Here is a 15,417-nt window from a genome sequence, read left to right as displayed (position 1 = left end):
CAGGCTTTCTGCAGCCTCCTGTGGGACTTGATAATAGAGACAGGATTTTAAAGGGTATTTCCCCACACAGCAAGAAATATCGCCTTTATTATCCAATTAAAGAAAATTTGAGTGAATTAGATTTGTTGTGGGAATTTCGTGCCTCTCACATGCACCATCGTTTCACTTTAGAGGATTTCAGCCAAGATTCTGATTGCTCCATTAGTTGTGGGAGGGTGCAAAGGCTGGGTGGTCTGCTGGTAAGAGAGCGTGACCGAAAAACACTCAATGGCAAGTGTTGAGCAAATGCAACCCGAGTCTCTGACTTATATCAATGCTAATTTGGCAGCACTTTAAATCAGTTATGTCTGCTGTGTGAATTTGTTATATTTGGCTAATAAAGCCACGAAGTTTCACCCCTAATCGTTTCAGATATAAAACTGTGCTTGTCTCCTTTTGAAAGAAGCCTTCCCTAATCACGCACTGTTTGTGACAGAGCAGTTTTTCAGACTGCAGCAGCAGAAGGCTCGTATACAGTAAGTAAATTATGAGGAGGGAGGATTCCTGTGCTTTTTGTTTACTGCTTTACAAACGAGCTAATTGAGTGTTATAAGGAGCTGTGTGCCGGTCAACAGTCTTACTCAGTTTGGGTTATGTTCGAACAGCTGATGATGATTTAATTAAACAAGAACGTTCATTGGACGATAAAGTTTGGCAAGGAAACCAAAGAATTTTAAATGTAGCATGTGAAAAAGCACATGACAGAGGTCATATTGTGGTTTAAGTGATTTAACTCAACAGTACCAACCTTTTTCTTTCGCTTTGACCTTCTGCTTTGGGTTCTGTAAAACTTTTTTTTAATAAATTAAAAAAAATGCAATTATCAAACACATCAAAAACACTTAGCATTCTGTAGTTATGCTGAGAAAAATAATCATCACAGAATCACACTACTCTTCCTCCAGCTCTTGCAAATTAATTGTGTATTAACATAATTTGCAGACGGTTGGGTTGGGCAGGCGTCTCCTCCAATTTATGTTGCAACTACATAAAGATGAAACAGTAATCATCTTTGGCATCCAGAATAAAGAGCAGAAAGTAACTGTGCACTTTGTTTTCTGGCCTCATTCCAGGCAGTTAAGGGAAATGTAGGTCTTTTCGTAAAAGGAGCATGAGGTCAGCTAGAACCTGTACAAAAGGAACTGCCAGAGAAAGAAAATGAATTAGCACTTGTCTTAAACTTTGAGCACTAGAAAAACTGTTTTTTTTGTTTGTTTTTCTTTTACTGGACGTCTCCTACATTGACTATAAATATGTTAGAGATGTGAAGTATCTCCGATTAAGTGTTGAACTCAGGAAGATGTAACATAATGTGAGAAAAAGTTAATGCTGCTTCTGATATAAAGGTTTCAGAATACACAGGGCATCACAGTTTGTTGTGTATGTGGTTACACAGCTGCAGACCAGTCAGGGTGCCCATGCTGCACCAGCACTGAGCATGTGAGCATCAAAACTGGACCAAAGAGCAATGGAAGAAGGTGTCCTGCTGTGATGAGTCACACGTAGATGGCCGGCTGCATGTGCATTACTTACCTAGGGAACACCCGGCACCAGGATGAATTATGGGAAGAAGGTAACCTGGCAGAGGCAGCATGATGCTTTGGACAATGTTCTACTGGGAAACATTTGCTCCTTCCATATACCGCCTACTTTTTAAAATTCTCTGTTCATTCTATTTGTTTTAATCCTGCACTTAGAAGCATTTGTTTAAACATTTTTGGCTGACAGTTGCTGCTCAGGCATGACAACCTGCAAATACTTTGAAATTAAAATACCTCATTTTCATACACTGGTTAGCAATGAACTTATAGCATTTGTTCACATGCATATTGTTTTTAATGGTAGCTATTGTTTGACGTGCAAAACTGTTCTATATCAACATCTTGGAAATTCAGTAAATCCAAAATATTCTGTGAAAAATCACTAGTAGTAGTCACCTTATGCAGTTTCTGTCTGCAGCATTTGCTGCTGTTTAAAATACTAATACTGTTACAGCTCATTCCTAATCCAGGTAAATCTTCCTGGTTCCATGTCTTTATTGCACCAATGGTGATTTTGCAGGTTGTGATCAGATCAAATTATTTCTTTTTTCATATCAGGTGTGCATATATGAAACCTGCAGCTGTTGTGAATGTGCAGTAGAAGCAGAACATGGCTGTAGAGACAAGCTGAGCTCACCTGTACTCCAGCAGTGGAAAGTGGGAAGTAAGGTAATGGTTATAGTAGAGCAAACAATAACGTAATCAGAGCTCCTGTCTGCTCTGCTTCTCAGTCTCAAACTGCTGCATTGGAGCAACGATGCTAAATTATATTAAACATTTCTAGTCTATAAGCTTGGAAACATGGAAAGTATTAAAAAGTCCAACAGGTGCAGATACACAAAGATGACAAAATTCGTCTGAGATGATTACTTCAGAAACTCACGTAATTTGAGGAGTAATGACGTTCATATAGATTCTCCACCTTAAAGCTTCGCCTCATAATGGGGCTGCTCTAACTGTTTCCAGTTTAAAAGAGTTATAGCTCTAGTATGAAATATAGTTTCATTTTCTTTTGCTGTCTTGTGTTTAGGTACCAAAACTCTTTTCCAATTTGCATTTTTACGGTGTTTAACATGTTAGAAAGCTTAGTTTTCTCTGTATCCAGAGTGATATGTTTTTCCAAATGGCTTAAAACTGCAGCTCCTCCCACTTGAGAATGTCTCCAAAAATCAAATTAATGTGTATGTTCAAATTGTCCAGATACTCCCCACTCTGTCTGCCTATATCTATTGTTATGAATCCAAATTAGAATATTTAAAACAGTTGTTATTGTTATCTATCCCACACATTTTTTTTCCCCGTACGACATGTACCACCTACCTAAGTGTTGTTGCAGACCATGTACACCCTTTCATATAAACAGTATTCCCTGATGGCTGTGGTCTCTTTCAGCAGGATAAGTGTCCTGTCTCAAAGCAAAAATGGTTCAGGAATGGTTTAAGGGGCACAGCAATGAGTCTGAGGTGTTGACTTGGCCTCCGTGATCTCAGTCCTGTCGAGCATCTGTGGGATGTGCTGGACAAACAAGTATGGAGTTTCCACCTTGCAACTTACAGGACTTAAAGGATCTATTGTTACATCTTGCTGCCACAGCACCTTGATGGGGTATAGTGGAGTCCATGCCTCGATGTGTCAGGGCTCTTGTGACATTAAACGGGAGACCAGCACAATATTAGGCAGGTGGTCATAAAGTTATGCTCCATCAGTATAGAACTGTTAAAATTAAGACTGACTGCTCTGGACCTTGGCTTATATTAGGCATGCCTGCCTCAGCCTTAGTTTAGGAAAATGCTCAAATGCTGTGTTACTATTAAAATTTTTCTTGCCATTATTAATACCTGACAAGTTATTAATAATGGCAACTGTTTTTCTTTGTCATGAATCTGTCTTGAAGGCCTTGTAGAATAAGTGATTGAACTTTGACTTGACTTTGACTCCTAAATGATCATCTTTTACTTCACAATCAACTCAGATTTGTTCATTTGTGACTCAAATTCAAACATTAATTTTCCAATACAACTTAAACTTAACATGGACTTGTATAGATTATATACAGAAAGTTTTTCTTATACTAACTTAATTTGATTCACAAGTTCACGATTCACTTACTTTGACACCTTTGCTAATGCTAATTTACTTGCCTCAGTTAACTTTGGTTTCAGCCTTTACTTTGTCCTAAGTGCTTGAAAAATTGCTTATGAAATACTCATGATTTAACTTGGACTGATCTTGGATGCTTTGAAGTATTTTTCTGAAAGTAGCTTTGATTTAATCAGACTTGAAATATGATTCATCTCTATAAAAGGCTCCCTGTGGAGTTTTTGACCTACCGTAATCCTTTGGAGAAATCCCTTTCCTGGAGCATTTATCTTGAAATGCACTTTTGCTCCTAGGTTAGTTTGTTAGACTTCTAGAACTACCACAGTTTTTTTTAGTTAATTGAACAAGAATAAAACTTGTCTTTGCGTAACAGAAAACCTTCAAGTTTTACTTGTAGGTCCTTTTGTTTACTTGCACACTGTCTCGAACATCTCTTACTTGCACAATTTCTTGAGTTGTCCTGAAATGATTTGAGACTTGACTGGAATTCTTTTCTAACTTTGACATGGCAAAGTTAGAAAACTTAAACCAAACAAAACCTCTACCTCCTAATTCAATTAGTAACAGCTTCACTGTGTGTTGAGACTTAAAAACATTGAGCTCTGTGAATCAGAAACATTTTGGACAATTTTGAAGTACAATGAAGCTTCTTGGAGCCAAAGTGAGAGGTGAAAACTGCTGCAAAAATTCATCTGCTTAAGCAAATCTGGATATCAGATAATTCTTAAATTGCTTGTAATGAGCCAGAGTCACTGGTAATTTTCTGCTTGCCTTAAAAGTGCTTAACTGAAGCTCTAGAAAAGTGCATGCCACAGAAAAAAAACAGCAATCCAGGAATAGTTGACCATCTCCTTATGGTCCACAGCCAGCAATGCTCATGGCAACAATGTTCATTTTAATAACTTATACAGCCTCTCAGTACAAAGGCAAAGTTTAAATAATGATACTTTCTGAAGTTGACTTGGATTCGTGTTGATTGACCTTGATTTAAGACAGAAAAAAAGTCAAACGGGAGTAAAATTAGGCTGAATCACTTTAAACCTCATTTTACAGCCTTCAGACTATCCTAGCTTTTCAATGTCTGTGCGTGTACGTGAGGCTGATAAAAAGGGAGTAACAGCGCGAAAGTCAGTCCTTGTTTGTGTCATAAGTATGGATGAGGGAGTGTATGACTGTATATCTGCACCTTTGTGTGTGTGTGTGTGTGTGTCTGTGTGTGTGTGTGTGTGTGTGTGCAGATGGGCTCAGAGTGCAAACGAGTCAGTCTGTGTTTATTTTCCTGTCAGAGTGACAACTCTCTCTAAGACATCTCCACCTTATCTCATGTTGACTCACGGTGCGGCCCGACCACAAAGGTGTTTCCATCTGGGTTACACACACATGCACCTACACAACCTCGTCACCCTTCAGACATGACACAATCACTTCAGTAGCTGCCTCATCAGTGGAGCAAGAGGGGAAAATGAAAAAGAGTTAAAAGATGTTTGAAGACACAGTCATCAGAGAGGAATGAATGGAAAATATTCTGCGTGTGCTAGCTGGTCTCTATCCTTGCTTGCAAGATAATTACCCGAGCAGCTCTGTGATTAGGCTCACAGCAGAGAAGAGCGCTAAGATGTCAGCAAATGACAAGCGACTGGGACTTGTAAAAGCACTAACACGCACAGAATGGCACACAGAGGACTTTGGGCCCTACTCTGCTTCCCATCCGCAAGAATAAACAGAGCTTTTAATGGTCAGGACACATCAGAGAGCGGCAAAGCAAAACTCCTTCGAGAGTGGATGTGATTATAGATGCTACCACAAGATATATAGCAATGCTTTCCAACTAAAAATTAGGGAGATTATAGCTCTGCCAATTGCAGCGTTTACTCAGTACTTTATTGTGATTGGCAGAAAACTGTCATTGCAGTGTTTATTTTGAAACCAAAGAAAGAAATACAATTCGTTAAAATAACATCAAACCTTCCATGTTTGTTGTATGTCACCACATTTGAGTCAGACCCTTAAAAGACGAGGTTTCACTCAGCCTTCATTTTAATTAATTTTAGCATTGTGTTCTTCTCAAACTACTTTGAAATAAATTTTTTCGGCTATTACACAGACCAGTAACACATCTGGTCCCCCAGATATCTCAGAATACTATAATAATAATGCAGAAAATTAATTTTGTTATTAGCACACAGTTCATTTGCTTTAGTGAAAACATAAACGCAGCATTTCTTGCATTTACCCTGCCAGAAGTATTATTATTATTACAATGGGAGATTAATGAGTTAGCGAGGTGTTGAGTGTTGTTGAGCTTAAAAGTCATAGTTTAGTCATAGTAGTGGCTCTCTTTTTACCTGCTTAGATCACCATAGTGACTAATGTTGAACACAACTTTGTCCACAGCAGGTTATGTTGATTGTTTTGCTTTAAATGACACATTTTCTCTGATTCCTGTTTTGGTTTAGGTGCACTATAGATTATCTGCTGACGGAATATATTTTAATGCATGAAACTTTCCTTCTAATACAAGAAGAATGAAGCCATGTCTTAAAGTTACAGCAGCACAAACTCTGTATTGTCACTGGAATTTACATATTTTTACACTGCTAGAAAATGAAAGGAAAATTTTGAAAAAACTCAAGAGCTTAATAAAAAAAAAAACCCTCATGTATGATATCTATACTGTCTATACTATCTTTATCTATACTGATATGGAAACAGTAATATATTAAGAAAGAAAGGATGCCACATCGTTTGATGGAAATGAAAATTATCAACGTACAGAGAGCTGAATTCAAGAACCGCCCCAAAAATCAAAGTGAAAAAATGACCCAGGGATTTTCTATTGGTTATACATTAGGTCAGGTGAGCATTGGGCCAGTCAATGGTCAAAAATTCCTTCATCCTCGAGGAACTGCCTGCATACTCTTGCCACATGACACTGGGTAATGCTGTGCACCAGGAGGAACCCAAGACCCACTTCACCAGGGTCTGACAATGGGTCCAAGGATTAGATCCAGATACCTAATGGCAGTCAGGGTTGCCTAGCCTATAGAGGTCTGTGCATCTCTCCATGGATATGCCTCTCCAGACCATCACTGACTCCCAACTCAGAGTGTATGATGTTAAAGGCAGCACAACGTTCTCCACAACTTCTCTAGACCTTTCATGTCTGTCATATAGGCTCACGGCGAATCTGCTCTCATCTGTGAAAACACAGGGTGCCAGTGGTGGACCTGCAAATTCTGGTATTCTATGGCAAATGCCAGATGGACTCCACAGTGCTGGGCAGTGAGGACAGAGCCCACTAACAGGATGTAGGGCCCTCTGGTCACCCTCATGTCAGTTCCTGATTGTTTTGTCCAAAATGTTCCCACTAGTTGCCCACTGGAGGTCATTATGCAGCTTTGACAGTGCTCATCCTGTTCCTCCTCGTACAAAGGAGTAGATACTGGCCTTCTGTGGCCCTGCCAAGCTCTTCTAGAGCCTGTCTCCTGCAATCTCCACTATGCTATTGAGACTGTGCTGGGACTGGGAGACACAGCAAACCTTCTGGTAATGGCATGTATTGATGTGCCTACCTGGAGGATTTGGACTGAACACTCAAAAGTCGATTCTGTTCATCTGGACGTAGAGTTTTCAGTGGGAGAAACGTAGAAGTCACTTGGATGAGTGACCAAACGTTTCTCCCACTGAAAATTCTACGTCCAGATGAACAGAATCAGCTTTTGGGGATTTACTTACCTGGATGATTGAGAATGCATCAAGACATTTGGACTGAACATGCAACCTCTGTAGAGTCCATATATCACCTCGTGCTACCAGTAGTGACACTGACCCTAGCCAAATTCAAAACTATTGTAGAAACAGTCAGAAAAGATGAGCAAGGAAAAATATCAGTGGCCTCCAGCTGTAAAAACCGTTTCACTTTTGGGGTTTGTCTCATTGTTGTCCCTCTAGTGCACCTGTTGTTAATTTCATTAAAACCAAAGCGACTGAAACCAATTAACACCCCCCTCTGCTACTTAACTGACCAGATCATATCCCACAAGTTTATTTGATTTGATTTCATACTCTGATTAAAAGTGTTCCTTAATTCTTTGAGCAGTGTACTTGATAATACAGTGGAGAACAAATTTGTCAGTCAGCTGATAGAACACAGATTAGAAAATACACCAGTCTATATCTAAACTTTGGATATTTATCACAAGAAATATCCAGTCAGTAAAATTTATTTCACTTTGATTTGAAAACAAACTAGAATGATTTTCATGGGACAGTGTTATAACAAAGAACAATAAGTAAAGTTTAATGTTCAAATGTATCCAGTTTAAAGATCAGATCTCGAATGTGCAGCTTTGACTTTAGAAATAAACAGCAACACACCAAATGGTAAAATAAATACATTAGCTCATGAGTTCACAAGATTAACGGTGTTCTGCAGCTTGGCACTTGTCGCTCTCTCTCCCCTCTCGTTTTCTTTTTCCTTCTTTTTTTTTTTTTTGCAACAGCAGCAGTATTGCATTTTGCACTGAATTGGTCAATTTTATATGAAAGGGGAATCAAATGAAGAATCAAGCACCAGTTTATATGTGAGCACCCACAGAACCTGCAGCAAAAAGCCTGCTTTAACCGAGAGCACTGAAAAGTGCTCACACTTGGATTTTAATTTACGTCAAAGATGCTTTTTATGCTTCCTACTATATACCTGTCGTCGGTGTTTTCAGCAGTGCTCTGGTATTAGTTTTAAACCAACTTTGAGAAGATGGAGGAAGACATTTAAATCATAAAGGAAAATGTCTTCTGTCTTTTAAAGTTTTCTGAAATGTTGACATGTTTTGCACCTCAGGACCACTGCAGTCAATGTCTCGTTACATAGCGCTTAAACTGTGAGTTACTGTCATCATTTATAATCAATACCTAGTGCTTAAAAATACAGTTTTCAGTGATGTACAACTTTATAACGTGAGTAAATACAGTCGCTGACTAACAAAATTAAGCCTTCTCCAGCAACTCACTAGATGTGCTGCCATGTTTCCATGAGTATGCAAACAAGCGACCAACACAGCAGCCAAAATGACCTTGATTATGAGAACTAAAACAAACATAAATGTTATTTCTTCAAAGATATAAATCATAAACTGCTTCCCACAACCACTGAAGGACAAGAGGACACACACACACATAGAGTAGTTAAAGTTTTCAGTTTAATTGAAAGGGATGTCCTCAGTGTCCTATTGTGTCCCCCACTCGGTGAAGCTAAACAGAGCAACCCACATCAGAGTCACAGCCTACAGCATCTGTCTCCTGTGTTTATGGTAAACAAAGGTTACAGTAAGCACAGCATGAGTCCCCCACACACGGCCATGCATGCAAAGTGTCACATACACAGCAGCACATGTAATTAGACTACACACACACACATGCATACACACACAGGTCACACTCCCATCTACAAACAGATGCTCTCAGGCTAAATCACTGAGAGCTAATTCTCTCTAACATTCACCAGAGCTGCTGCTGTAGGTTGGGTATCATGTTGCAGTGGTGATGTTGGTGGGTCGCACATGCTCGTCTAATCAAATCAGTTCAGCTTTCTGTCCACGTTTCAGTATGCACATTCTATTCCAAGATGGAATTGCTTGAAAATGCTTGTTGAATTTGGCGTCGGCAGCATATCAGATTGATCAAATTATCAGTGAAATACATTTTCCAGTTTGATGTTTCTGTTTGTGCGTAGCAGCTAAAATTTGTTGCTGAGGCAATTGGGTCATGGATCAACTTTAGTAAAAGATGTCACAGCAAACAGGCTTCTGGGAGGAAACGTGACCAAGGGTCTGCTCGTGATGGGTGTGAGGCGTGACACGTTACTGTAATGAAATTACATTTTGCAGTAATGCTTTACAGTTTTCAGTAACCACATTACAGTTACAGTACGTCCTGGTCTAGGGGCCGTAACAGTGCTACAATCAGCTAATGTTAGTTTTTCTGTGCATGAGGTGGAATGGACTACAATTTGAAGAGTGGAGATTTGCATGTTATGTATGTTTTTATTGTATGAAAGAACAGGAGCATGACGGTAAAGTGTAAACTGCATGCAGCAGAAACAGCTGCCTTGTAGTCCAAAAACAACATAGGCTCTTTGCAAGCATCTACACAGACAACATGCTAACACAAAGCTAGCCAAAGTCAGAGTGATGATGAAGGCTGACGATGAAGGGGAACAGCATGATCTTTAGCAAGTAATAAAGGCAAACTTGTAGCACTGTAGCCTCCATTTCTACCTGTAAAATGATTCTACAGTAGAATTGCTATGGCGATCACTTTGAAGTCTCTTTGAAGTTTTAAACTTTTCTTTGTGTTGCTGGCTTTGTGTTCAAAACACTTAAACACTAAAAGAAAGATCTTGTGGGTTTGTGTTTGCATGTGGGACTGTAGCCTAAGGTTTATGTTGTTAACTGATAATTGAGTAATGTAAAATCAATGCTACACAAAGTGTAATGAATTACTTTCTCTGGTGGATAATTAAATAACATACTGCATTACGTTTAAGAAAAGTAACTAGTAACATCTCATACTTTACTTTTTAAAAAACCTATAACAACTCTGGTCCCCAGAATTGAACAATTTTTTTAAGCCTAGTTTGTTTCACTGTCACTGACACTGAACTTTGAAGCTAAACCTTTTAGCCTGTAACATGCCTACTATAGGCTTTTTCCCTTTCACTGACCCTTTTTACCCACTGATAATGTGATTATAGGTGAATCATTCATAAATGAATGAATACATTATAACATTTTAAGACATTTTGATTGGGTATTATTGTTACATTACAACTGACACTAATATAGAACCAAGTCCTTTACATTTGCAGTTATTTTTCAAGCTCTTTAATGAGCTTCTATCCCACTGAAACTGAGCATTTAATTCAATACAAGACATTTTGTGGCACAGTTGCAGGGGAGAGGTGGAGTAGTGGGTTCAGGGTGTGGTGTCAGAGGAGGCTGACCGACACAGCTGTTCTACATCACCTGGTCTTGCCTTCCCTATTTCAGTAGGACGCAAGGAACTGACGAGAGAGCTGTACGTGTGGGTGCAGAGCCGATGAGGGTGAGGAAGCTGCAAAGCTGCAAAAGTGCTCTGTAAATAAAAGATCACTGGACTAACAATGCTGTCTGCCTCGGGTCCTTTTGTCACACATTTCTATACTAGGTCAAATATACTTAATCTAAGTTTTTTGTGCTTGGCAAGTTTATGGTGGTAAGGTGTATTAATATTTTTCTTTCCCTTTTATATAAGGGGCACCAAATTGTCATAACAGGGCTTGGCAAGAGAAAAGAGCTGGTGTTAAATTTGTCTTTACATATTTAGTTGGTTGGAAATGTAGCAATCATCCTGATGACTTCGCCACAGTCACACAGGCCTAGAGACCTTGTGAGGGACCCCTGGAAACCATAATCCTTGGACGTGCCAGCAAATTCTAGGTGATGTAAATTATTTATTTATTTATTCATTTTGCTAAATAGTTGTTGACTGGTTGTGTAACTGCGTACATGGGTACAAGTTTTATTTGGAGGTTAATATGCAGAACAAGGAGGTAAAAGAGGGACTTTGTGCCAGTGTGTATAAGAAAAATGTTTCTTCATTTACTCTCACCTTCACTCTTGTAACTTGCTGCATAGCTGCGCACTAACTTGCATTTTTACATCTGAAAAATAACTTCTGCACACGTGTGCAGGGGACATGAAAGGGATCACGGATGCAATCAGTCAAAACATTAATTGTTAAATCTGACTTAATGAAAGAACACACAGCACTTGCAAAAGCAGATGTTTCATTACAGTTGTACGTCTTGTATAATACTGGGGAGTATAATATGGTGGAATGCACAAACAAGTAGAAATATGCACTTCACAGAGGAATAAATCAACATTAGATTTGTTTTTTGGAGTCATAGTGTTGAAAAGCATCATGAGACGACTTGTTAGCGGTAAACTCTTTGGCATTGGGGTTCCGCCTTCTGTGAAACAAAATAATATAAAATCAGATATGTTTTATTTTATTGATCCCTGAAGGAAAATGCAGTCATCACAACAGCAGATAATAGACGAGTAGATCGTCCAGCCGAGACTCGAAAGGTAATAAGCACTGAAATATAAAACGTAATAAACCCTGAAAATAATATTCATAATGAGAGCATCTATGTGATGCTGATATAATGTGTGTCCCTAGTGGCTAAAATGGGATTTGTTCTATGATTGCAATCAACAAAATAGTGTATAGCTAGAGTAGGGAATCATATCCATTTACAATCAACAAGAACCAAAGCAAACAAGACAACAATAAATACATTTCCTTCCATGTGAGACATTATACCTTTTTAAAAGGTTAATCATATTAAATTAAACACAAACTAATGAAAATGCTGTAATTAAGGCATTGAGTTCCTGAGCAAAGCTTTCTGCATAATAGATCTACTTATAACTGCAAGGATCGGGGAAAATTGGACGTTCCACTTCAATTCAGAGATATCCACTGTATATATACATGCAGGAGTAGGAGATTTGAGACTAGCAACTAACCCACAAACATAGTAATGTTAGCTGCTTTGGTTTTTTGTGCTAAGATTCTTAGTCACAACTTGTCATTCCAAGCTCAACTGGAGTCGCTACACCCCTTGGTATAGGATTTCCTCCTCACCACACTCCACCTTCACCCTTCAGCCTTGGCTGCCAACCTCCTGGGCCCGCCGGAGGATTAGCAGCCCGGTCTGCTGCCTCCCTCCTTGCAGAAGAAACGGCGCTTCCGACACCGGCTTTCCAAGCCTCGGGTTATGGTGTGCCCACCACGGTGAGTGAAAATGAATGCTTTCTTTGTGCTGTGCTTTGTCTGATAACCTCACCTCAGGAAATTTAGAGACCATTTCTCCTTGACTGAGAACTTTGATCTTAAGGATAAATCTGAGGACCCTGAGGTTCTTGTTGAACCCAAATTGGATCCTAAAGAAACTGAACTCTACATTTTACAGCTTCCTAAAGCTGCGTTTTCTGTTCCTCGGGTCGCCCATTCACAGACTGTTAATGTTGCACCTGAAGTTTAGTGTGGACTGTTTTTCTGCTTTAGTCAGCTCTGAGACTGCTGTGTTACCTGTGGTTACCCCTGAGCTGTTTCCTCTGTCTGTCAGTGTTTCTGGAGGCTCAGGAGAGTCCACCCAGCCGTCTGCAGCTCCCACGCCGCTGCCCGTCTCTGCTGGGGGCTCTGGTGAGTCCATCTATCCACCCGCTGCCTCCATGCCGTCGCCACCAGCTCAACCACCAGCTCGACCGCTTGTGGCTGCCATGCCATCGCCTGGTCCAGCTCCATCTCCGCCAGAGGTCAGTGCGTCCGCGCATCCTGCTTGGCCACTGGACCTGCTTTGCCTGCACCGCCGCCGCTTTCCAAGATGTCGGCCGCCTGAACTATGTTGCTTGTGGGAGCCCCCCTGAAGTGCATCGTTTCTGCACGTGGTCTTTCAACCGACCTCCTGAACAGTGTTTGGTTTTAGACTCTTGTTCTCTGGTTTTGAACTCCTGCTCCTTCGTTTTTTTGTTTTTTTTTTTTAAATCTTAAACCCTGTCCCTGCCCTGAGTGTCTGCATTTGGCTCAGTTTGCCGCAGACTCGTGACAACCCTGAGTAATTATTGATCCAACATTTATAGAAATTTAAAAACTTTATATTAAAATCTCTGAGATTGCAATTCAATTCTTGCTTTAGTCTCAGGAAAGCCATGATGTTTGCTGCTCGACTTAGCTTACATCACCCTTCACAGTAACCTGGCGTTTTATTAGTTATTTAATTTTTTTATGCTTTCTAATTTTTTTGTATTATAGCTGCTTTGTGAGTCCTGAACTCTAGCAAATACTAGTACAGATGCTAGCTAAATATAATAATAATAATAATAATAATAACAATAATAATAATAATAATAATAATGCATTTTATTTGGGGCACCTTTCAGAAACCCAAGGTCACCTTACAAAGAACAAAATTAATAAAAGGAACAATAGTCATAAAATACATAAAATAAGTTAAAATTGCGTATGAGCTGACCTGCCTTGTGGAAAGAATCTACACACTGTTTGGAATGTCATATTTAATATCATTGTCAGCTTAACCTGACATGACTAAGATTAATGCATTTAGGTTGTTGCATGTAGATTAAATCAAGTTTGCATGCTGTTATAGACCTCTGTGTTTTGACCCTTGTTTTGAACCAACAACCATCAACTTCTTTCGCTCAGATTTCTTATCAGCTGGTCGTTCCATACATTTTTGAAGAGTAATTATGCAAAAGATATGTTCGGTGATACAGAGATCAAAGATTACATTTTTTAGGGGTAAAGCATTATATTGGAAGAACAATTTCCATTTTCCACAGTTTGAAAAATTGACCTGCACAAGAATTTAGAATAAAATTATGCATTGTTCTTTTTTAGAATGACTAACGGGGCAGAGGGCTTTAAAGCTCAATTAACCAAAATGGCAGTTGTATTAAATATTAATGTATTTCACAGTATGTAATTTGGTATATTCACATTAAACCGTATGTATCTTTAATGCATCTTTATTGATAGGTTTGAACCTTTAACACACGGAACCTCTTCATTTCCACTGGGATGACATTCTGCACCACTCTGCTTGGTTCAAAAGGAGCAACAAGTGAATTAGCGGGGTGTTTCAGTTATGTAAATTCAAGTCAGTGTTGCAGATCCCTGTCTACATATGAAGCATGTTTATCTATAGCTAAATTCAGAGGTCAGTCAGGCCAGTTGCACGGTCACTTTGCTGTCTCCTGCCTCCTTTTGTCTCCTTCAGGGGCCTCTGGTGTTAAACTGACACATCTGTCGGGCCCCCGGCTGGGCCTCCTCTTTATTGGAGCAACAGAGCAGAAGGCAGAATAGAAGGAGGAGGTGGAAGAATTGAGCCCGTGCCTCCACACCAAATCCTCATACACACTCCATCTGGCCCGTGCCTTAGCAGATGCTTCTGACAAACACACACACAGCTGACAGACTTCCTACACTCACATAAACACACACACAAATACACACACTGATGTTCATGCAGCCCTACATGCATATGCTGTAAATGCAAGGAGACAAAAGCTAATCTCCAAATATTGCAGAAGCACTGGAATCTTGCAGTTGCACACATGTGCACACGTGCATGAATGCACAGTCTTATGGCAGCAAGTCTGTCCTCTTCATACCACAGAAGTCAATCAGTTACTCCCACTCAGCCAAGAAAAGCAATTAAAGCGATTTATAGTCAGTGCCACATCCGCCTCCGTCTTTCTCCCCAAAACAAAATCACGCACCCCCAACCCCCATGCCACCCCTACTCCCGCTCCTCCTTTTATTTTGTTGTCCAGATTGCAGGCATTATTAGAAGCAACAAAAGGACGCCATGCAAAGCCAGACCCTCTTTTAAAAAAAGGGAGAAAAAAAACAAAAAGATCTGATTATTGTGACCACACGCTTGCTCTTTGCATTCCTCCATCTATGTGCACACACTCTCCCAGTCAGTGCTGAAATACTGGCACGTACAGACAGAGGCAAGTGTTCAGACAAGGATTTGTGAACTCCTCTAACTTGTCTGACCACCTCATTGCGGTCAGAGCAGAAGGTCGGAGAACATTTGCACACCTCAGTTTTATAGATAAGCAGTTAAAACATTTTCATTATAAGAACAGACAAGAGTGTGTGA

At 39.7% G+C, this 15,417-nt stretch overlaps 1 protein-coding gene and 1 long non-coding RNA gene across 2 annotated transcripts; both read left to right on the top strand.

The window, feature by feature from the left end:
* The first annotated feature begins 407 nt into the window (after window positions 1-407).
* On the top strand, window positions 408-2,508 carry LOC112843183 (uncharacterized). Its single transcript, XR_003215366.1, has 3 exons — window positions 408-515; window positions 1,436-1,612; window positions 2,139-2,508. It is a non-coding gene; the product is annotated as an uncharacterized LOC112843183 (long non-coding RNA).
* An 8,745-nt stretch (window positions 2,509-11,253) lies between these two features.
* Window positions 11,254-13,553, top strand: LOC112843161 (uncharacterized). Its single transcript, XM_025901141.1, has 4 exons — window positions 11,254-11,268; window positions 11,747-11,809; window positions 12,326-12,521; window positions 12,856-13,553. The coding sequence occupies exons 1-4, from the start codon at window positions 11,254-11,256 to the stop codon at window positions 13,278-13,280; spliced, it is 699 nt and encodes a 232-aa protein (XP_025756926.1). The 3' UTR covers window positions 13,281-13,553.
* The last annotated feature ends 1,864 nt before the right edge of the window (window positions 13,554-15,417 follow it).

Source organism: Oreochromis niloticus, linkage group LG19 (assembly GCF_001858045.2).
Source record: "Oreochromis niloticus isolate F11D_XX linkage group LG19, O_niloticus_UMD_NMBU, whole genome shotgun sequence".
NCBI classification, from domain to species: Eukaryota; Metazoa; Chordata; class Actinopteri; order Cichliformes; family Cichlidae; genus Oreochromis; species Oreochromis niloticus.
The sequence above is the reverse complement of the archived record's forward strand: the minus strand, read 5'-3'. Positions and strand labels throughout refer to the sequence as shown.

What these genes read in the sequence shown, in the direction of transcription:
- LOC112843161 (XM_025901141.1), top strand. An exon ending in GTCCAGCCGAGACTCGAAAG is followed by an intron (nt 11,810 to 12,325) that starts GTAATAAGCACT and finishes TGTCATTCCAAG; the next exon opens with CTCAACTGGAGTCGCTACAC. An exon ending in GTTATGGTGTGCCCACCACG is followed by an intron (nt 12,522 to 12,855) that starts GTGAGTGAAAAT and finishes TCTGTCTGTCAG; the next exon opens with TGTTTCTGGAGGCTCAGGAG.